General features: G+C 48.8%; 1 protein-coding gene across 3 annotated transcripts in view; it reads right to left on the bottom strand.

Moving 5' to 3' along the window:
* Nucleotides 1-1,943: 1,943 nt before the first annotated feature.
* The window catches only part of COG7 (component of oligomeric golgi complex 7), a 100,687-nt gene continuing 78,993 nt past the window's right edge, over nucleotides 1,944-23,637 (bottom strand). For all 3 annotated transcript variants that reach the window (XM_088452058.1, XM_088452061.1, XM_088452060.1), the window contains exons 13-18: nucleotides 10,869-11,052; nucleotides 6,993-7,133; nucleotides 5,042-5,125; nucleotides 4,396-4,510; nucleotides 2,458-2,601; nucleotides 1,944-2,322 (exon numbers count right to left, since the gene is read on the bottom strand). In XM_088452058.1, the coding sequence (XP_088308184.1) occupies nucleotides 2,156-2,322; nucleotides 2,458-2,601; nucleotides 4,396-4,510; nucleotides 5,042-5,125; nucleotides 6,993-7,133; nucleotides 10,869-11,052 (835 nt within the window). In that variant the 3' untranslated portion in view covers nucleotides 1,944-2,155. The remainder of the gene's footprint in view (nucleotides 2,323-2,457; nucleotides 2,602-4,395; nucleotides 4,511-5,041; nucleotides 5,126-6,992; nucleotides 7,134-10,868; nucleotides 11,053-23,637) is intronic.

A 23,637-nucleotide genomic window follows, 5' to 3' on the forward strand; every position in this document is an offset into this window, starting at 1 on the left:
AAGTAGAGGGGCCTCCCCTCATTAATAGGAGGGGGATCAGTGGCTAGGTTTTAGCAAGACCCGGACGCCGAGTGCAGCGGCGGGTCTCATCAGCAGCTCCGACACTGTCAGGACTACTGGCAGGGGGAAGGAGGCTGTGTAACAGCCGCGCAGCGCGCGCTTTCCCTGAGCCCAGCGTTTTGGCCCACCGCTCCAGCTAGTCGGGAGTGGTGGGATATACTTACAGCTGCTGCGGCCGGGATGCTGGGCTGAGGGGGCGGCGAGGAACCCGGACACATGCCGGTGTCAGCAGTGGCGGTTCCTCGCAGAGTCCGTTGACTCCAGGTGTGTGCCCCCTCCTCTAGGTCACCGGACACAGGCTGCAGTAGCCGTGTGGTGCCTTTCCCGGCGGCTCCCACGTAGCAGGCAGACTGCCACAGTAAGCAGCCTGCCTGTCCTCAGTGCTTGTTCATAAAAAACACCAATTATATGAGACAGGCTGGAGACAGCCTATTGTGCAACCGGCTCTCTCGGGCACATTCTAAAAACTGGGGCTGATGGGGCATAGAGGGGGAGGAGCCAGTCACACTTCTAAATTATTTAAAGTGCCAGGCTCTACTCTACCACCGTCTATACCCCACTGTCTTGAACTCCAGTGTCCCCTAGTGGATGAAGGAGAAAACTCCCTCATTCAGAGCGAGCGCTCTGAAAGAGCGTCCGGCTCTGAATCAGGGCCAGTATCTTTTGTGGAGGGCTGGTACAATGATACACAATAATTATGTGTCACCACTTCTGATTGGCTGTGTTCTGACCTCTCCCAGCTAATAGTACTTAATTCATTATCATTGTGACTGTTATAGATGAATTTGTCTGTTCACATTTCCATTTGCACTTACAAGAAAGAAGATTCCCATTTGATTTTTAAAGGGGGAAAATATGACTTTTACTAATAACTCTTTGAAGATTCTGTTCTTGCATGTTTATATGACACTTCATTACATTATTATATTGTATACCAATAGGGTAATGCGACTTTAGCCTTTACTACAAGTGCTGTCAAGCCACAAACTACTGTATTTCTGCTATCACTGTGTATAAGTATACACCCTGATCTGGAGCAAATGCTATGGTTTTTAGTCCTCTAAGTCAGGAAAGCAAAGGCAGTTCTTAGAGGGCTTTATAAGGGACTTGGGCCCCATTATCAACGATGGTAAACACCAGTGCAATCTTTCGTCTAGTATCACTGTGATACAAATGAAAAATCCACTGGTATTTACCAATACTTACCCCTCCGACGAGGTTAGGCGAGGTCCTCCGCTAGGCCTAACGCTGCCAGCGACGGGGCGCCTGTGTTATGCGCATGCGTGATGGTCTGTCTGCGCATGTGCATGATGCAGAGAGTAGGCAGCGCCTGGAAGGCGTCGCTGAAGCCGTAAAGGCACCGCCATGTCTCCACTGTCGGCAATAGATTATCGCTGTTTGTTAAATGCAGAAACGAGGCCATAACCCCTTTAGCGAGCGCTAAAGAGGTTATGCTTTATTTGTTACTGGGGGCCTTTGTGTTTCATCGGGGAGGATATAGGAAGCCGGGGCTGGAAATGGAGCAGAGGGGAAGCAGATGTAGGCACAAATGAAATAACCTACTAGTTTCTGGCAGCAGCAAGATTTCGGCAATGTACCCTCTAGATTTAAAGCAGAACTTTTTTTGTTTAAAGGTAAAAACATTTGGGCCATGGAGAGCGACATGATGAGAAATACTCACAAGCTGGAGGTTTGGTGGTCTTTGGCGTGGAAGGCTGGTCAGGGGGAGGTTACAGTAATCAATGCAGGATATTAGGAAAGTGGATTTGTTATGTAGTGTAAATCCATGTAAAGAAGGGTTATAGTCTGGTAATAAGAGATGGACTTAAATACCTTGTGTGGATATATCCTGAAAAGCATAAAGTTTTCTATACAACAACAAGTTCCTATTAAAATATTTATTTTTAATTGGCAGTAGTTTACAGTACTTTGGATTGTCCGATAGAGGAGATCCATCTCCGGCTAACGCAGTCCTTTGGGTGTTAAGTTGTAGGTTTATTGCCACTTAAACAGCCAATAACAATCCATTCCACGTGTGTGTTCCTATAGAGTATGTATAAACCGATTCTGATTTGGTGACTGTGGGGACATAAGGTTAGTACTCCATGCTTCTCATTGCTGCAATGGAGGAGGAAAGTTTCCTGGGCAAGGCCTTTGCAGCTTGTCTGTATTCTTCAGGTTTGGTCTTGACCAGAGTGACGATGTTCTGCAAAGTATGTGTTGGTTGCAAGCCCAAGGCATCCATGACGTTAATCAGATAATCTAGCAATATACCATGAAAGAAGGTCAGGGCTGCATCAATATTATGGAAGTAGATACAGAATAAAACAGAAATTCCGTAGATATATACAAAAATCTCTGTCAGTGCAGTGTAACATAGAAATGAGACATTCTCACCAATATCGGTGGCAAGCTGTTTGCTGGAATGTGGTGTTAGGACAGGAATCTGCAGGATGACATCGCAGTACGTTTGCATGGTGGCTCTCGCTAGTGATCCCAGCCAGTAATCTGCCATATTGTCCAGTTCTGGGGTCTCTTCTCCTGCAATGTACATAAATGGTTTCCACTGCATTTTGTTATGTACCTGTATTTATATAGCACTTACATATTACACAGCACTTTACAGAGAATATTTCATCATTTACATCAGTCCCTGCACCCATGGGTGTATCTATAATGGGCACACACTGGTCTCTGGGTCCAGGGTGGCCCACACTGCACACCCTGCAACCATTCACAACACTTACCTCTCCGTTGGTGCCGCAGATATCAGCGGGCACATGACACAAGCAGGCACCATGTTTCCGGAGAGCTGTGCACGTGCAGGGGCGCTGAGAGGGTGGAAGCGGGTACCACTTACCTGGGCTTGCTGGAGGGGCCCAGGTAAGTTGCTGAGGAGGACATTGTCCACTTTTGTCTGTGATGTCACCCCAGCACTGGCAGAAGCAGCCGCCTGCTAACGTGACTGGAGGCAGATGTATCGGGCAGGAGGGGGAATGCAGAGGCCGCCGGCCCCTGCTGCTGAGGAAAACAGTGCTGCCATTCTCCGCTCAGTACCCGGCCTGGCTGTACCGGTGGGTGCCGATGGTGGCCCAGCCCAGTTGCAGTCCCACCTTTACAGCATTGCGGAGGTCCCCCTTGCAGCTCGCAGCGCTGTGCATAGTATTTTAAAAAATGTGGGAGGGGGCTTGGCCAAAACTCCCAGATTTGGCCATGCCCCCAGCACCCGTGCCCGCTCTCGATGGCTCTGTGCAGGCTCGCACTATAGAAATCACCAGCATAACAGCGCCTGCACCATTTACCTAAAGAACGAAGCATGCACAGTAGTCTGTCACAGTGCCAGTGCCCACCCCTCTCTTTATCCTCCCCTGCTTGCACCAGTGGAGCTTACAATCTATGGGCCTGATTCAGAGTTGAACGCAATGCCGATTTTCACGCAGTGAAGCGATTATCGGTGTTGTGTGCATGTGTCACAGCCTCATTGCAATCGAGCTCGCTGTGAGGATTCACTCACATCTGATTGACAGGAAGAGACCGTTTTGTGGGTGGTTACGGGGAGTTCTGGCCAAGACGCGGACGTGTCGGGACGGTTTTCTTGGCGTGTACTAGCCAGTGCCTGTGATCGCGCACGCAGAGAACAAAGCTCCAGCATCTCAATTACGGTGCCCATTCAGAGTGACCATAGACTAACTAGATGAGTCGATGTTTTCAGGATCTGCGTCCGATGCTGCGTTGTGTACGCAGTTGCGGGCAGCTGCGAGGGCTCCGGTGGGCGTCTCAATACGCATTCTGTCGGCTGATGCATTAGCATATTTTAGCAATTGCTTAGCAGAAAAATGCACAAATTTGTGTGCATTTGCGTCCAACTCTGAATCAGGACCTATATCTCCTATCATACGCACACATTGGGGCTGCTTCTGGACTGTGGGAGGAAACTGACACAAACATGAGAACATACAAACTCCACACAGACTGTGCTGTGGTCGGAATCAAACCCATGGTGTCAATGTACTTATGTAATCTTTATGTATGTATCCATGTAATTTATCTAAGTAATCAAATCAGCCATAACAGAACTGGTTAATGCACCTTCATTAACATTGCAGAGTAAGGAGCTTCTGATTAGCCAGAAAGGCGCTATATTTGGCTAGGTTTCGCATGTTTTCTAGGTGTATGCGCTCTGGGAGACTGTATGTTTATTTGGTGACAATATTACAAACAACTTGGCAGCTGAAAGCCATTAGCAAGTGAATAGGTGCAGGTGTATTTTACCTATAAATCATCCAGCTAAATGACCTCTCTCACCGGCTTAGGTGCCATTTACTGTGCACTCACCTTGTTCAGGAGGATAGGGCAGTTTCCCAGCATGCAACGCTAGTTCCAGAGTGGAGTCCTCTGGGGTCACAAAGGGCTCCAGATGTAGCGGGAGGGACATGAGGTATTGGCCAATCTGGAATACACGGGCAGTAATAACCACCTTGTATAAGACGACCGGAAGCAGACCTTCATGATAGGTATGATACTGGCATTATTTGCTAATGGTGCACATTGTACGCTGAGGCAATACAACCGATATGTAACTGATGGGACAGACACCATGTCACTTGCTGCCTCAGGAATGCTTGTCTCTATATCCTGGAGCAGAGCCGTTACTAGGGTAGTGCGACCTGTGCCATGGGGGCACTGCAGGGCAGGGGGCGCTGTTTGGGCCTGTCAATTTTCCTGTTTATCATCATTCTCAATTGTAGCTTCCTCTTCTTTTATCCCCAGCATCTCCTGGCCACCCCAATATTATCCCTGGCCCTTCCCCATGAAGCCATGGCCGTTTTTCAGGTGCTCTATCTTATGTCCCTATTTATAAAATGAGGGGGGGGGACACCAATGCTCTCTCTGGAACAGGGCACCAAACAGTTTAGTTACGGCTCTGTCCTGGAATGCGTAGTACAAGTGATACAAGTAGTTGCTTCCGTTACACACTTACGTTGCTGATGTATTCCAGCGGAGTGAGGCTAAATGTGGGCAAGTCGTCTGTCAGCGTTTCACCGGATTCTTCAAAGCCCCAGCTCTGATGAGGAAATGCATAGAGCAGAAGTGTGAGAGTTGCTGCATCATTCAGAGGTATTACACAGTATAAATGCAGAGTGCTTTATATACAGCTCCCACCTATACAAGACAGCCTCCACTATCCATGATAACCTATAGCAGGGATATCATTCCCTATACTGTATACAAGTTTTCCTAATGAACGCTGCAGCAATGACATTGAAAATCACCAACTATATGTAGCGACATCAGAACTATATCCTGACATCATGTGTAATATATATAAATATGGATTCCATCTACCAGTGCAGGTACACAATAATTTGCTTTATTTTCCCATCCTCCTGCATAATATTACTATCTTCCCACCAGTTATAAATTATTCATCTGCCGAAAAGCAGATAGAGAGATATCTGGGGTCCCATAATCCAGAGGACAGACGGACAAGGAGCAGTGCATGCACATGTACACCCTTTGCATAGCTGGGCTCCAATGGTGCAATATAAAAGGGGCTTAGCGCTTGGCTCACCTCTTGCTCAGTGTACATAGCAGTCTGCAAAGTTCTAGAACAACCTTCTTTAATACCAAATTTTTAAGTAACAGACAATATCTCTAGGAAGAGACACAAATATCACAGCTGCTTGTCACGTTTATGTAATCTAGTTGTGTAAGACTAATTTGTGGTCAGGGTTTATACAGTATCTAGCACTCTATATGGCAGATAAAGCAATTACAGAGTGATGCGTTATGGGTTCAATGCACTTAATAAGATTATGTAAAAAAATAGGTTTGTATTATTTTCACATGGAAATTAAATTTTTTACAACTTGGGTTCAAGATATGGAGTATGACATGAAAACTTGGCATGACTAATGGATTTTTCTCATTTAAGGGAGAGATGTATCAAGCCTTGGAGAGATATATAATGTGCAGAAGATGCCCAAAGCCACCAGTTTCTAACGGTCATTCCATGGACTGGGCTAAATAAAGGAGTTAGGAGCTGATTGGTTGCTGTGGGCAACGTCTCCACTTTATCTCTCTCCAAGGCCGGATACATCTCACCCCTCATGTTGCTCGGGGAACACCATTCTGAACACGACAATGTGTATTTTGATGCTGTAATTGATATTGTTAGAGGGATCCCTTGTCTAACACCGACCAGAAATGCTGCAGCATCAGTAGTGATTACGGGCCATCTGCCATTGCTTGTCCATGGCCCAAATAACCACAACGCCTGGTAATAATCTGTTTGGAAGGTGAGTGCTATAGGCCTGCATGTGCCAGCATCTTCTCTCTGCATTAACAGTCCCCAGTGATCACCATAACAAGGGGGAGATGTATCAAACCGTCAGGAGAGAGACAAAGTGGAGAAGTAAAAGACTGTTAGGCTGGGTATACATCCAGCGGATCGTGCCGACATATCGTCGACAGCGGCAAGTGTGTACACACTATGTCAGGCCAAGCACGTTCGAGCAGGTCGTTCATCACATCGACAGATCAGCCACACTTGCTGCTCAATCTGTCAATGTGATGAACGAGCCCATGCATTTGGATGCAGCTAGTGAACGACATATCGCACGGTCGTTCACCAGACCGCGCGGTGCAAACGACCTCGCAATATGTAGTTCATTGGCACCATCGGGCATCGCATCGCAGGGTTGGGTAATGTGTACCCAACAACAGAAGCTGATTGGTTGCTAAGGGCAATTACTCCACTGTATTTTTCTCGAAGGTTTGATACATCTCCCCCATATGTGTGGCTACACTGGACCCTGGATCTTGGAACAAGCTGGTGTGGTTATGTGCAGCCACCTTATCACAAACCCACACCTCCAAAGCACAACTACACTGAGCACTGCCCCCAGGGGAATGTAAAACTTGGCACTTACTTCCATCTTGGGCACCAGAAGAAGTTGCTGCTTTATCTTCAGGAAGACGGAATCAAACGCCAGCTGATGAGCTACCTGGTTCTGGCGTGTGAAGGCGGAGCGGGCGGTGGCAAGAAGACTGGTGTTGACAGCTCCCTTCTCCTGAAAGAGGTGTACACAAAGCATTGCTGATCAAGATGCTTTCTGAACTTCTGAACACTGAATGCTGAGGTCATTCCATGAAGGCCCAGAACATGCAGAAAGGCCGTCTGTCACTGAATCATAAGGAAGTGGGCGATTATTATCTCCCTATCATCCTCTATACATACTGGAGATAGCTGTGTGGGAGGATTGAATGAGCATTTATGAAAACATAGCCTATGCATTTACAAGGAGCCAGTGATATCAAAGAGATGTCAGGTACTAGTTCCTATAGAAATGATGGCCTGTACTCTCCGGAATATTGTCTGAGACCACAAAAGGGTTGTCATGACCTTATATAGGCAACGGTAGGCTTGAAAGGGCAACTATTTGGCATGAATGGCCATTGATGGCTGTCTTTTACAGTGCTGAATAATATACCGAAATTAAAGGAAATGATTAAACTTAACTAAATCTGTCCCTTGTACTCTTTCACATCTGCAACATCACAAGCATTCTCTTCAGTAGTGCCCTGTGTGGATAAGGCTTTTATAGGGACAGCGATGTCACAGCAGCTCAAATGACTGCAGCCTCATGCTTTTGATGTAGATGAGAACCCACTAGGTCAATGTCCTAAAGATGTTTTAGGTGGCCACCGCGGTCTGTGATGGAGTGGTGAGATAATACTGTTATATGCTTCAATTTTTTTAACAGGGCCGCAGTGGAAAGTCAGGTGTACACCAAACCTTGTGTTCACTTTTTACATTCATATCTGAAAGCTTCACTTTTAAAGTTTTTTTGGTTATTTGAGACGCATGTAAACAGATAGACTCCCCTTTACAGATGCTAATTAATAGAAGCACAGCATAGATTTGTTGGATACTGTTCAACTGAATTCAGAAACCATACATAGACAGTTGGAAGCCAGTCATACAGCCATGTAAGGATACATATACACACAACACACTCAAGGCTGGAGGCTGGAAGGGAAGGACAGGGTGCTTTGCCCAAAGGACTGAAGGGATATATAGTCAAATACTAATATGAATATTATATGTACTACAGTAGTCAGGGATCACATAGTTATCAAGTTTGTGCCAACACAAATGCAACAAAAATCTTTTTTACATTATTATTAGGCTTTGCCTCAGAATCCTTCTTGGAAGCAGTAATGCTACACTGCAGCTCTGTGTCATGCTCCATGTACTGCTTAATGAGAAAACCAGTTGCGTCCAGTCTATAAAGATCGCGTTGAATGATAGGGAGACAACCTGGGAACATTCCCTTACCGAATATAGAAGTGTGAGGGCCAGACAGCTAAATGAACTGCAAAGAGATTTTTATATATATATATATATCCACAGAAGGGTCCAAATATATAGTCCATTGACAGTGGCACTCAATTATAAACAATGTCACAGACGCAGGATAGTAAATGCAAACGTTTCGATACACTTTATTGTATCATCATCAGGGTACAACAATATAATAAAAATTAAACTCTCCTTATATCCCCACCAACATGTGAACGCCATGGACGCTGGATCCGGAAATGGACGCCCACCCGATGACGTACTATACTTATATATCACAGTTGGTGTCATTGTAATTGGGTAATTGTTGCTATGATTTACACTTGTTGCTATGGTAGCGGATTGTGTGGTGGGTGGTCCCTGGTTGCGCTGCATCCGTGTGACTGGGCGCCGAGGTTTGCGGTGCCTGGTCGCATTTGTGACGTCATCGAGTGGGCGTCCATTTCCAGATCCAGCGTCCATATGTTGGTGGGGATATAAGGTGAGTTTAATTTTTATTATATTGTTGTACCCTGATGATGATACAATAAAGTGGCACTTACTATCCTGCGTCTGTGACATTGTTTATAACGGAGTGCCACTCCTGAGTACAGCAACTGCCTGGGGTGCAAATCTCAGTGCATTCAACCAAATGAACCACAAATGTAAAATTCATGAAAAAATTTTCTGCTACATATGGACAGATAGTTAGTGGAGTGTGCTATGTACTAACATCATAACCGCTACATTTTCATTCAATTAGCTATTTTTTCAGTTTGTCATCTTCGGCCCCGGTCGTCGCGGTCCGGAAGTGACGTTGTTGCCTTGTGCCATGTACGGCAAGTGATAGTACCGCTGGTGGTCTGTAGTGTTGCGTCTCCTCTGGCCCTGGACGCCGTGGACCGGAAGTGGGGCAAGGTTTGACTGTTTTTCCTTTTTTACTCTGGTTTTTTTTCAGTTGTAATTTATAGTAGATTTGGCGGTTTTGTTTCCCAAATGGTTATCTGCGGCCTCATTAGTATTGGCATGGTGTAGGATGACATTATAGCAGGTTGTGGCCTCTTTTGTTTGGACCTAGCACGCAAAGCATGCTGGAACATCATGTGATCATTCTCAGGTATAGAGCCATTTCCTGGTGCACTATGGTGTATACAGTTCATCTCTCTTTGTGGTGGTGGTCTAGTCTTGAGAAAGGCCAGTACATGGCCGAAACGTCGACTTTTATGATGTGATTAACAGTATAATACAAAATTCCTGATTGCAAAGTCCCTGGTGAGTGCACTAGTTTTTTCATGAATATATTATATATATATATATATATATATATACACACATATATATTATATATATATATATATACACATATATATATATACATATATATATATATATATATATATGTATATATAGATATGAAAAAAGAGAAAGGGAGAGCGCATGTATAAGTAAAATTGACAACACTTTAATCAAAAAAGAGCATAGCTCACATACATTTCAAACTGAATAAAACGGCATATCACTCAGCCTCCTCGATCCGCCTTTGTCTCCACGACATATAGCGTCCACCACGGGGCTGGTAACACTGCCACACGGATAACAGGCAGGAAATCCTCGCTGGGACCAGGGCGTGGCTTGCCTTACGGAGGATGTGGTGACGTCAAACGCTGGTCCCAGCGAGGATTTCCCTGCCTGTTACCCGTGTGGCAGTGCGGCGTGGATATGTTTACCAGCCCCGTGGTGGACGCTATATGTCGTGGAGACAAAGGCGGATCGAGGAGGATGAATGATATGCCGTTTTATTCAGTTTGAAATGTATGTGAGCTAAGCTCTTTTTTGATTAAAGTGTTGTCAATTTTACTTATACGTGCGCTCTCCCTTTCTCTTTTTTCATAAACCCTCTTTGTGCCTGTGGTTATGGACATTTGGAATGGAGCTGCACTGATTTCTAAAAGACAATCTTTTTGGGACTGATATCATTATTGGATACACTGGACTCTGTGCGCATGAAAATATATATATATATATATATATATATATATATATATATATATATATAATCCCTGATTTTCCCACAGTTATACAATAGAGTATTAAAACAGCTAAATATGACTGACACCAGCTGCAGTAAAATTTTGCAATGACCAGTGGAACTGTCTCTACAGATGATAAAGATTATTTTATTTTTGAGAAGTGAATAAACTGTTCCCGTTAAATGCCAAAGCATTTGGATACACCTGGTTCCCAGCAATGGAAAAAGCAGTGTTTAATGAAAGAAGATACATCTGAAAAAACAAATAATGGAGGAATGAAGTGTGTCATAATATTTAGCTTTGTGTAGTAAACATTACTGATCACTAACTATAATTAGGGAGCCATTGTCCTTGTTAGGTTCTAGCTTTTTACATTGATGGTGACTAAACAGCATGGGAGAAAGTGTGAGTACAAAGCCCAGTGCATATGTCACCTTCAGCATGTACAAGGTCTCCATCAGGCTGCCGTACTCTGCTGGGTCGCCCTTCTGGAGGTAATTGTACTCCTGCCAGGGGTTTCTGCTGCTCTTGCGCTCGGTGGCACTGGACTCCTGCATGCCGGTAAGGCTGCGGGGGCTGTAAACCTCTGACAGGTGCTTACCGGCAGTGGACAGGATCCTAGAACAGGTAAGAGACACAATAGGTGTTCAGAACACAAAATAAAGCCTGCTGTTATTTCCACAAACATTTATATTATATATAGAAACAGTACAGGAAGGCACTCATACAAATATAATAGTATACAAATGTCTCATTGAGAAATTGTAAATTAAATATACTATGTGTACTTCAAAAAAGATAATACAGTATGAACGTATCTGAAATCACTTCACTTCAGAGTCTGGACCACCATTAGATAAAGTATTGGGGAAAAAAACGGTATCACAGCCCAGAACCAAAAACTGCAAAGAATATCATAGTGTAGTCATTTAAGATGCCATCCATGAAATTACAGTATTAAAAATACATGCATTCTTAAAATAATCAATGTGCATATCAAATATACAGTATATCACCAAGGTCCAGGAAGATGATGGAAGCCACATCACAGACTGCACTCAAAGAGTGGGAACTCCAAGTCCATGTGTCCTTTCCCCAATGGTGCTCTACGGAATGCTATGTAGAACCATCAACGCGTTTCGTTCAATGAAATTCCTCAACTCTCTGTGGAAGTTCATTGAACAAAAAGCATTGGATGTAAAGACTTTTAAGTGATTAAAGATAAGCTCATACAGTATTATTCTTTTTGAAGTATGCGTAAAATATACAGTATCATTTAAACTTTCTCAATAAGACATACTACACTATCAGTGCCTTCTACTTCTGTTTCTTTTCATTTCCATTTTAGACAAGGTCTTAACTGGGAGGAACTGCTATCTATTGTATAAACCAGTTTTTCCCAAACTCATTCCTCAGGGAGCACTAACAGTAGTTTTCAATATAGCACCCTGCACCTGTCACAACCCATACAGTTCCTCTTTCCTGCCTGTTAGTGCTCCCTGAGGAATGAGTTTGGGTAACTATGGTATAAACTACTGAATGTAATTTGCCATCGTTTAGCACATTGATGGTTGTTTTATGTGTGTGTATAAAATATGAGATATGGTAAGAACTTACCCTTGTTATCTCTATTTCTACGAAGTCAATAGGGTTCCACAGGATACCTTGGGGTATAGGTGTGACGTCAGTCGCAGGGCACCAAAGAGTTAAGCTTTCAGCCTCCCAGGATGCACAAGGTCCCCCTCCTATACCCCGCCCCCGGGCCAAGGCACCTCAGTTAGTTACCAAGCCATAGGCCGGAGGAGGAGAAGGAAGAGAGAGAACAAAGATCTGGACACATACAAGAATCACATTCTCACCAGAGGGAGACGGAAAACCGGTGACCAGAGCAAAGCCCATCTGCAGCACAGGTGCGACAGGGCGGGAGTCCTGTGGAACCCTATGGACTTCGTAGAAATAGAGATAACAAGGGTAAGTTCTTACCATATCTCATATTTTCTACTTCAGGGTCCATAGGGTATCCACAGGATACCTTGGGGATGTCCCAAAGCAGTATCCTTTAAGGGTGGGGACGCTCCTGTGCAGAAAGGAGAATCCGCCGCCCGAAGGAAGCATCCTGAGAGGCGAAGGTGTCAAACCTGTAATACCTCACGAAGGTATGGACAGAAGACCACGTAGCAGCCTTGCAGATCTGAACTGCCGAGGCACCACGTCGAGCTGCCCACGAAGGACCCACAGACCTAGTGGAATGAGCCTTCAGAGAAGGAGGGACCGGTAGGCCTTCATGAAGATAAGCTTCAGAAATAGCCATACGGATCCAGGCTGCCAAAGTTTGCTTTGAAGCAGGCCAACCCTTTTTACGGAAGCCATAGAGGACAACAAAGCGTCAGACTTCCTAAACGAAGAAGTGCGGTCAACATAAGTCCTTAAGGCCCGCACAACATCCAAAGAGGCCTCACCCACGGAAAGACCCGGTGAGTTAAAGGCCGGAACAACTATTTCCTCGTTAACATGAAACTGGGAAACAACTTTGGGAAGAAACTCGGGCCGAGTGCGGAGCACTGCCCTGTTCCCATGAAAAACCAAGAAAGGGGGTCTACAAGAAAGAGCCCCTAACTCAGAAACACGTCTGGCCGAAGCAACGGCCAGAAGGAAAACAGTCTTAGCTGTTAGCCATTTAAGATCCACTGAGCCCAGTGGTTCAAACGGCGGTCCTTGGAGAGCCCTCAGGACCACAGCCAAATCCCAAGGCGCCACAGGTGGAACAAAGGGCGGCTGAATACGGAGAACACCTTGCATAAAGGTGCGCACATCCGGGATTGTAGCAATCCTACGGTGAAACCAGACAGATAGGGCCGAAACCTGTACCTTCAAAGAAGCAAGGCGAAGCCCATGATCTAGTCCCGCTTGCAGGAAGGCGAGAATCCGAGACAGACGAAACTCCCGCGGTGCATAACCTCTCGGTCGACACCACTGGAAGAACGTATGCCACACGCGATGGTATATCCTCGCGGAAGACGGTTTCCGAGCTCGTAACATGGTACGCACCACAGAGCTGGAAAACCCCCGGGACCTCAGCATGGCCGTCTCAACAGCCACGCCGCCAAAGACAGCCGAGTCAGGTCCGGGTGAAGACAAGGACCCTGAGACAGAAGGTCCGGTCGTAGCGGCAACCGCAGAGGACTGTCCACGGACAGACCCTGAAGGTCTGAGAACCAGTGCCGTCTGGGCCACGCGGGAGCTATCAACAGGAGCGTCCCTCCTTCCTGTTTGAATTTCCGGATTACCCGTGGAAGAAGGGAGACCGGAGGGAACAGGTATGCGAACCTGAACGTCCACCGGACGGACAGAGCATCCACCAGAGACGCCCCTTCGTCTCTTGTGCGAGACCCGTACACCGGCAACTTGTTGTTGTGCCGGGACGCCATGAGGTCGATTTCTGGAAGACCCCACCTGTCCACCAGTAGTTGAAAAACGTCCGGGTGCAGGGACCATTCCCCTGGATGAACGTCCTGGCGACTTAGAAAGTCCGCCTCCCAATTTAGCACTCCCGGGATGAAGACCGCTGATATGGCCGGAAGATTGCGCTCCGCCCAAACCAGGATCCGAGAGACCTCTACGAGAGCCGCCCGACTGCGAGTTCCTCCTTGCCTGTTTATGTAGGCCACGGTGGTAGCATTGTCCGACTGGACCTGCACCGGGTGACCCTGGAGAAACCGCTGTGCCTGCAGGAGAGCATTGAAGACCGCACGGAGTTCCAAGATATTTATTGGAAGCTCCGCTTCTGTCGGCGTCCACCTGCCCTGGAACAAGTGTGGACCCGAAACTGCTCCCCAGCCCCGAAGACTGGCGTCCGTTGTCAACAGGACCCAATTTGGAACCCAGAACGGACGTCCCTTGTTGAGGTGGGTCGTCTTTAACCACCACGCAAGGGACAGGCGAACCTCCGGGGTGAGCACAATCGTCTGGAACTTCAGAGACTGAGGCAGCCCGTTCCACTTGGACAGGATCAGGTGCTGCAGAGGTCTGGAGTGAAACTGGGCGTATTCCACCATGTCGAACACCGACACCATGGAGCCCAGTAACCTCATCGCCGAGTGTAAGGACACCCGGCGGCTGTGCAGACAACTGCGCACCCTTGACTGTAAAGCAGAGATCTTGTCCTCCGTCACGAAGATCCTTTGCTGTCCCGAGTCCAATAAGGCTCCAAGATGCAGAATCCTCCGAGACGGGATTAGAGTGGACTTCTGCCAGTTGATTAGCCAGCCGTGCCGTTGCAGCAGTGCAATGGTCAGGTCCAAGTGGTGTAACAGGAGCTCTGGAGATCCTGCCACCAATAACAGGTCGTCCAAGTACGGCAACATGCGGACTCCTTGCAGCCGCAGAGAAGCCGCCATGACCGCCATCACCTTGGTGAAAACACGTGGTGCTGTCGCCAGGCCAAAAGGTAACGCCCGAAACTGGAAGTGGTCGCTGCGGATTGCAAACCGAAGGAACTCTTGATGGCGCAAAAGAATAGGGACATGCAGGTAAGCGTCCTGTATGTCCAATGACACCATGTAGTCCCCAGGTTCCAGCGCCAGAATGATGGACCGTAGGGTCTCCATCCGAAACTTCGGGACCCGCAAAGACTTGTTGAGTGCTTTGAGGTTGAGAATCGGACGATATGACCCATTGGGTTTCTGTACCAAAAATAGATTTGAATAGAAACCCTGGCCCCTCTGGGAGAATGGAACAGGCACTATAACTCCAGCCTGGAGCATAGTGTGCAATACCTTCCGCAGCTCCGTAGCCTTGTTCCGGTCTGATGGTAGACCCGTGGTGAAGAATCGAGCCGGGGGTCTGTGCCGGAAGGAGAGGGCGTACCCGTGGGAGACCACCTCCAGAACCCAAGTGTCTGTCGTAGTGAACGACCAACACCGGGAGAACTGCAGCAGGCGGCCTCCCACCCTGGGATCCCCCAAGGGGAGACCCGGACCGTCAGGCCGCAGGCTTGTCATCTGGCTTGGGGGCCGGACGTCTGGTACTCCATGCCTGTTTCCGGGGCTTGACCGATTTCTTAGGGCCAGCCTGTCGAGGAAACGACTGTGGTTTGGGCCTGCCCTGGGCCCTAGATGACCGAAAGGACAATGGTCCAGAACCAGAAGGAGCAGCGGCCGACGGGAGACAAGCAGATTTGGCTGCCGCCAGCGTGGCCACAATCTTATCCAGATCCGGACCGAAGAGAACTTCTCCGGTAAACGGCAACGCTTCCAGACCTTTCTTGGAATCTGCGTCCGCCTTCCAGGATCGCAGCCACAAGGTGCGACGAGCAGCTACCGCTGCTGAAGAAATTCTAGACACCAGAGTACTAATGTCTAGAGCCGCCTCGTTGATGTAGGTGGCCGAATCACGGAGATTGCCAATCAACTCCGCCTGTTCGGCCGGACAGTCGGATTCAAAAGAAGCCTCTAATGAATCCGCCCAGCGCTCCATCGCTCTGGCAACCCAGCACATGGCCATAGCCGGCCGTGCTGCCCCCCCTGCAAGGGAATAAGCGGACTTCAGGCAGATTTCTACCTTGCGGTCCGTAGCATCCTTAAGGGAGGACATGGATGGCATCGGCAATGTGGCACTACGGACAAGACGGGTCACGTGAGAATCCACCTGTGGAGGGGATTCCCACTTAGCAAAATAATTATCCGCGAACGGATAAGCCACCGCCAGGCGTCTCTGCGGCTGGTATCTTTTGCCAGGTTGTTTCCACGCCTCCTCTAAATGGTCCACCAACTGACCCGAAAGAGGAAAGACTGTGGCATCGCCCTTCACATCTTTGAAAAAGGCATACTTAGATTTAGCCGCTGGGGGAACTTCGTCCTCAATCACCAAGGCTGTGCGGACCGCCCGAATAAGTCCAGGAATATATACTTTGGACTTAGCATCAGCGTCCTTAGTATGGAGAGGTTCCTGATCGTAAGGATCCAGAATCTCCCCATCATCAGACGTCCCTTCGTCATCCTCATAAGGAGCGGACAGAGACGCCACCGGCCTTTTATGAGGCCGCATCACAGACTCCCCTTGCAACACATCCGACAAGTGCTGTACAGAACTCGTTAGGGAGTTAACCCACGCTGGCTCCTGAGAACCCGGGAGCGGGGAAATAGGGAGACTGTGGGGTACCACCAATTGTCGTGGGAACCCCTGCATGGGTGACGACACCACAGACTGCTGGGACAAACCCATCGGAGTAAACGCGGGCTGCGGAGCTAACTGGCCCACTAAAGCTGTTAACGCCTGAGCGAAACAAGCCCAGGGCGGCTCCTGTACCGGTGCTGTAACCGTAATAGGCCGCGCCATGGACAAACACTGCCGGCAAAGGCCCTCCGCGCTACCCTCCCCCTCCGCTAACGGTACTTTGCACGTGGTACACTGTAGCCGGAGGGGAAAATCACTTTCAGACATGATGGCACCACGTATGTGACCTCTCTCACCAATTAAGTATTAAATAGGCGAGAGACCACCCTGCAGCACCGCACCGCAAGGGCTTTAGCAGAAAGAACAGGGACAGTAATAAAGCTGACAGTTTAGAGAAGAAAAGTTACAGGCAGCGCTAGCACAGTCACATACAATGCAGAGAAATAACAATTCCTGCACTAACAGCGCTGATCACTCAACTACACAGACACAGGGCCTGGTAGGACACAGCGCTGCATACACAGACCTGAGCCACAGCGGAGGAGAGGTATGCGGGGGGACCCAGACCACGATGCTTCCTTCCAGACTTCCAGCAGCGTTCACCATGCGTTGCAGAGAAGATGGCCGCCGAGGAGCAGAGAGAAGCTGGCCTGGGGGAGGAGCGCTGACACAGGACCAGTCAGCACAGTGCAGAGAGGGCTGTGTGCAGCGGGGGAGGCGCCGGCTGTGAGACAGGGAAGGCGCGCTCCCCTGGCATGCATTTAACCCCTGGGACGCCGCAGCGCTACCGCTCTGCTGCGGTCCGCTGTCCCAGGGGGTAGTGGAAGCGCAGGTTGGTCGCCTGGCTCCACGCTGCAGCCAGTCCCCAGGGAGCCCCCTGCCTGGGAACTTTGGACCATGTGATCAGCGGGGACCCACCGCGGGACCCCGCTGCTTACCTCTGTCCCCCTTGAATCCGGCCATGGTCCGGAGCATCTGGGGTCACCGCTAGCTGTGACCCCAGACGCCCACCAGCATCCCCGGATCAGTACCGGCGTTCTGGTACCGGCGGGGTGTAGGGAAGACAGCATGGACGTCAGGACTGACTGTCCATGCTGTTCATCCAGATGTGCAGCCACAGCTGCATGAAGAAAAAGCTTCAGGGGCTCTTCTAGCCCCCACTCCAACAAGTGCACCCGACTCCGGCCGGGCACCAAACTAAACTGAGGTGCCTTGGCCCGGGGGCGGGGTATAGGAGGGGGACCTAGTGCATCCTGGGAGGCTGAAAGCTTAACTCTTTGGTGCCCTGCGACTGACGTCACACCTATACCCCAAGGTATCCTGTGGATACCCTATGGACCCTGAAGTAGAAATATATATAACGGACCAATATGCTGGGTCACTGCAGACTCCCCCTTCCAGCTCGGCCCCATCCCTGCTCTAGTCGCCCAGGTAATTTTGTCCCGCCACCTCCACCCCATACTTACCCCAGCAGCCAGTCCTTCTCTCCGAAGTCTGTCCCGTCTCCTTCACAGTGGGTGCCTCAGGATTCACTGTGTGCGTATTGAAGAGACAGGACAGACTTTCTGCAATATTATATATAGCAATTGAAAAAGAACGCACTCACCAGGACTTCTCTTCAGGTTACAAAAAAGTTAGAAAGCAACCTACTATAATATTCACGATATAGTAAAATTGTCAGAAGGTCGACGTTTCAACCGCATAAACGCGGTCTTCATCAGGACACTGTCCTGTGTCTTACCTGTTTGTCTCCTGATGAAGACCGCGTTTATGCGGTGGAAACATCGACCTTCTGACAATTTTACTATGTCGTGAAAATTATAGTAGGTTGCTCTCTAATTTTTTTGTAACCTGAAGAGAAGTCCTGGTGAGTGCGTTCTTTTTCAATTGCTACATTTAGGTCACCCTAGGCAACACTTATTGGGTTGTTTTAAGCAAGTGGTGACCCTCTCTGGATGGAGATTATATATATATATATATATATATATATATATAGTTACATATACACACACACACACATATATATCCACATACATACACATACAAGACAATTGGTCCGACACTCCTATACAGGAAACAATTGTAGCCTGGTACCTCCACAATGCGGTCACGCATACATACAATATCGAGGATGACTTCCTGACGAAATTCTTAATACAGAATGAAATGTTGAAGACACGACCTATGTGTGTGCTATTATTTCTCTGTGATATGCCGTGAGTGCCACATCCTCGATAATATATATATATATATATATATACACACATACACACACATATATATATATATATATATATATATAAATACACACACATACGTTAATTTCTTGCCATATGAAAATAAATGTAACATCGACTGCTTGAACAAAAAACAACTTCCAGCAACAAAGTAGCAAGGTAAATGTGCTCTCCCTTACAGGTAGACTAAACCTAAAATGCAAGTTACTTATATAAAGAATCAGGGTGTACAGCAAACCGCCATACAGCCTTCCAAAGTGATGGATTATATTGCACAATGGTGTCTGGCAAGAAAAAAAAAAAGAAAACCTCAAAAACAAATAGTACAGCTACACAAAACAATAGTAGAATAGCACTAGATTGTGTAGAGAAAATATTGACATAACTAAACCACACTGTGACATTGATATAACTGGAAACATTGATATGATGAAAGCAATCTGTAGTCACAGTACATTACAGAAACACAAAATGGTTTTTAATCCAGTATTGATGTATTAACATCTTCACAGCCAAAGTTTTTTTTTTTCTCTTTGTGACCAGACCATCGGTCACAGTTATGCTATGGGTTAGAGGATTCCAGAATATTTTTTATAGCAGCTAAATTCACCATAACCCCATAGAATTTCATGGCAGGTAGGCCATAGGTAGGTAAGTAGATATCCTTTTAACAGCAAATGAAGTTGCAGCTCTAGAAAATATGAGATATGGTAAGAACTTACCCTTGTTATCTCTATTTCTACGAAGTCCATAGGGTTCCACAGGATACCTTGGGGTATAGGTGTGACGTCAGTCGCAGGGCACCAAAGAGTTAAGCTTTCAGCCTCCCAGGATGCACTAGGTCAACCTCCTATACCCCGCCCCCGGGCCAAGGCACCTCAGTTAGTTACCAAGCCATAGGCCGGAGGAGGAGAAGGAAGAGAGAGAACAAAGATCTGGACACATACAAGAATCACATTCTCACCAGAGGGAGACGGAAAACCGGTGACCAGAGCAAAGCCCATCTGCAGCACAGGTGCGACAGGGCGGGAGTCCTGTGGAACCCTATGGACTTCGTAGAAATAGAGATAACAAGGGTAAGTTCTTACCATATCTCATATTTTCTACTTCAGGGTCCATAGGGTATCCACAGGATACCTTGGGGATGTCCCAAAGCAGTATCCTTTAAGGGTGGGGACGCTCCTGTGCAGAAAGGAGAATCCGCCGCCCGAAGGAAGCATCCTGAGAGGCGAAGGTGTCAAACCTGTAATACCTCACGAAGGTATGGACAGAAGACCACGTAGCAGCCTTGCAGATCTGAACTGCCGAGGCACCACGTCGAGCTGCCCACGAAGGACCCACAGACCTAGTGGAATGAGCCTTCAGAGAAGGAGGGACCGGTAGGCCTTCATGAAGATAAGCTTCAGAAATAGCCATACGGATCCAGGCTGCCAAAGTTTGCTTTGAAGCAGGCCAACCCTTTTTACAGAAGCCATAGAGGACAACAAAGCGTCCGACTTCCTAAACAAAGAAGTGCGGTCAACATAAGTCCTTAAGGCCCGCACAACATCCAAAGAGGCCTCACCCACGGAAAGACCCGGTGAGTTAAAGGCCGGAACAACTATTTCCTCGTTAACATGAAACTGGGAAACAACTTTGGGAAGAAACTCGGGCCGAGTGCGGAGCACTGCCCTGTTCCCATGAAAAACCAAGAAAGGGGGTCTACAAGAAAGAGCCCCTAACTCAGAAACACGTCTGGCTGAAGCAACGGCCAGAAGGAAAACAGTCTTAGCTGTTAGCCATTTAAGATCCACTGAGCCCAGTGGTTCAAACGGCGGTCCTTGGAGAGCCCTCAGGACCACAGCCAAATCCCAAGGCGCCACAGGTGGAACAAAGGGCGGCTGAATACGGAGAACACCTTGCATAAAGGTGCGCACATCCGGGATTGTAGCAATCCTACGGTGAAACCAGACAGATAGGGCCGAAACCTGTACCTTCAAAGAAGCAAGGCGAAGCCCATGATCTAGTCCCGCTTGCAGGAAGGCGAGAATCCGAGACAGACGAAACTCCCGCGGTGCATAACCTCTCGGTCGACACCACTGGAAGAACGTATGCCACACGCGATGGTATATCCTCGCGGAAGACGGTTTCCGAGCTCGTAACATGGTACGCACCACAGAGCTGGAAAACCCCCAGGACCTCAGCATGGCCGTCTCAACAGCCACGCCGCCAAAGACAGCCGAGTCAGGTCCGGGTGAAGACAAGGACCCTGAGACAGAAGGTCCGGTCGTAGCGGCAACCGCAGAGGACTGTCCACGGACAGACCCTGAAGGTCTGAGAACCAGTGCCGTCTGGGCCACGCGGGAGCTATCAACAGGAGCGTCCCTCCTTCCTGTTTGAATTTCCGGATTACCCGTGGAAGAAGGGAGACCGGAGGGAACAGGTATGCGAACCTGAACGTCCACCGGACGGACAGAGCATCCACCAGAGACGCCCCTTCGTCTCTTGTGCGAGACCCGTACACCGGCAACTTGTTGTTGTGCCGGGACGCCATGAGGTCGATTTCTGGAAGACCCCACCTGTCCACCAGTAGTTGAAAAACGTCCGGGTGCAGGGACCATTCCCCTGGATGAACGTCCTGGCGACTTAGAAAGTCCGCCTCCCAATTTAGCACTCCCGGGATGAAGACCGCTGATATGGCCGGAAGATTGCGCTCCGCCCAAACCAGGATCCGAGAGACCTCTACGAGAGCCGCCCGACTGCGAGTTCCTCCTTGCCTGTTTATGTAGGTCACGGTGGTAGCATTGTCCGACTGGACCTGCACCGGGTGACCCTGGAGAAACCGCTGTGCCTGCAGGAGAGCATTGAAGACCGCACGGAGTTCCAAGATATTTATTGGAAGCTCCGCTTCTGTCGGTGTCCACCTGCCCTGGAACAAGTGTGGACCCGAAACTGCTCCCCAGCCCCGAAGACTGGCGTCCGTTGTCAACAGGACCCAATTTGGAACCCAGAACGGACGTCCCTTGTTGAGGTGGGTCGTCTTTAACCACCACGCAAGGGACAGGCGAACCTCCGGGGTGAGCACAATCGTCTGGAACTTCAGAGACTGAGGCAGCCCGTTCCACTTGGACAGGATCAGGTGCTGCAGAGGTCTGGAGTGAAACTGGGCGTATTCCACCATGTCGAACACCGACACCATGGAGCCCAGTAACCTCATCGCCGAGTGTAAGGACACCCGGCGGCTGTGCAGACAACTGCGCACCCTTGACTGTAAAGCAGAGATCTTGTCCTCCGTCACGAAGATCCTTTGCTGTCCCGAGTCCAATAAGGCTCCAAGATGCAGAATCCTCCGAGACGGGATTAGAGTGGACTTCTGCCAGTTGATTAGCCAGCCGTGCCGTTGCAGCAGTGCAATGGTCAGGTCCAAGTGGTGTAACAGGAGCTCTGGAGATCCTGCCACCAATAACAGGTCGTCCAAGTACGGCAACATGCGGACTCCTTGCAGCCGCAGAGAAGCCGCCATGACCGCCATAGCGTCCTGTATGTCCAATGACACCATGTAGTCCCCAGGTTCCAGCGCCAGAATGATGGACCGTAGGGTCTCCATCCGAAACTTCGGGACCCGCAAAGACTTGTTGAGTGCTTTGAGGTTGAGAATCGGACGATATGACCCATTGGGTTTCTGTACCAAAAATAGATTTGAATAGAAACCCTGGCCCCTCTGGGAGAATGGAACAGGCACTATAACTCCAGCCTGGAGCATAGTGTGCAATACCTTCCGCAGCTCCGTAGCCTTGTTCCGGTCTGATGGTAGACCCGTGGTGAAGAATCGAGCCGGGGGTCTGTGCCGGAAGGAGAGGGCGTACCCGTGAGAGACCACCTCCAGAACCCAAGTGTCTGTCGTAGTGAACGACCAACACCGGGAGAACTGCAGCAGGCGGCCTCCCACCCTGGGATCCCCCAAGGGGAGACCCGGACCGTCAGGCCGCAGGCTTGTCATCTGGCTTGGGGGCCGGACGTCTGGTACTCCATGCCTGTTTCCGGGGCTTGACCGATTTCTTAGGGCCAGCCTGTCGAGGAAACGACTGTGGTTTGGGCCTGCCCTGGGCCCTAGATGACCGAAAGGACGATGGTCCAGAACCAGAAGGAGCAGCGGCCGACGGGAGACAAGCAGATTTGGCTGCCGCCAGCGTGGCCACAATCTTATCCAGATCCGGACCGAAGAGAACTTCTCCGGTAAACGGCAACGCTTCCAGACCTTTCTTGGATCTGCGTCCGCCTTCCAGGATCGCAGCCACAAGGTGCGACGAGCAGCTACCGCTGCTGAAGAAATTCTAGACACCAGAGTACTAATGTCTAGAGCCGCCTCGTTGATGTAGGTGGCCGAATCACGGAGATTGCCAATCAACTCCGCCTGTTCGGCCGGACAGTCGGATTCAAAAGAAGCCTCTAATGAATCCGCCCAGCGCTCCATCGCTCTAGCAACCCAGCAAATGGCCATAGCCGGCCGTGCTGCCCCCCCTGCAAGGGAATAAGCGGACTTCAGGCAGATTTCTACCTTGCGGTCCGTAGCATCCTTAAGGGAGGACATGGATGGCATCGGCAATGTGGCACTACGGACAAGACGGGTCACGTGAGAATCCACCTGTGGAGGGGATTCACACTTAGCAAAATAATTATCCGCGAACGGATAAGCCACCGCCAGGCGTCTCTGCGGCTGGTATCTTTTGCCAGGTTGTTTCCACGCCTCCTCTAAATGGTCCACCAACTGACCCGAAAGAGGAAAGACTGTGGCATCGCCCTTCACATCTTT

This window comes from Taudactylus pleione, unplaced genomic scaffold (assembly GCF_031769625.1).
Source record: "Taudactylus pleione unplaced genomic scaffold, aTauple2 ptg000032l, whole genome shotgun sequence".
Lineage (NCBI taxonomy): Eukaryota > Metazoa > Chordata > Amphibia > Anura > Myobatrachidae > Taudactylus > Taudactylus pleione.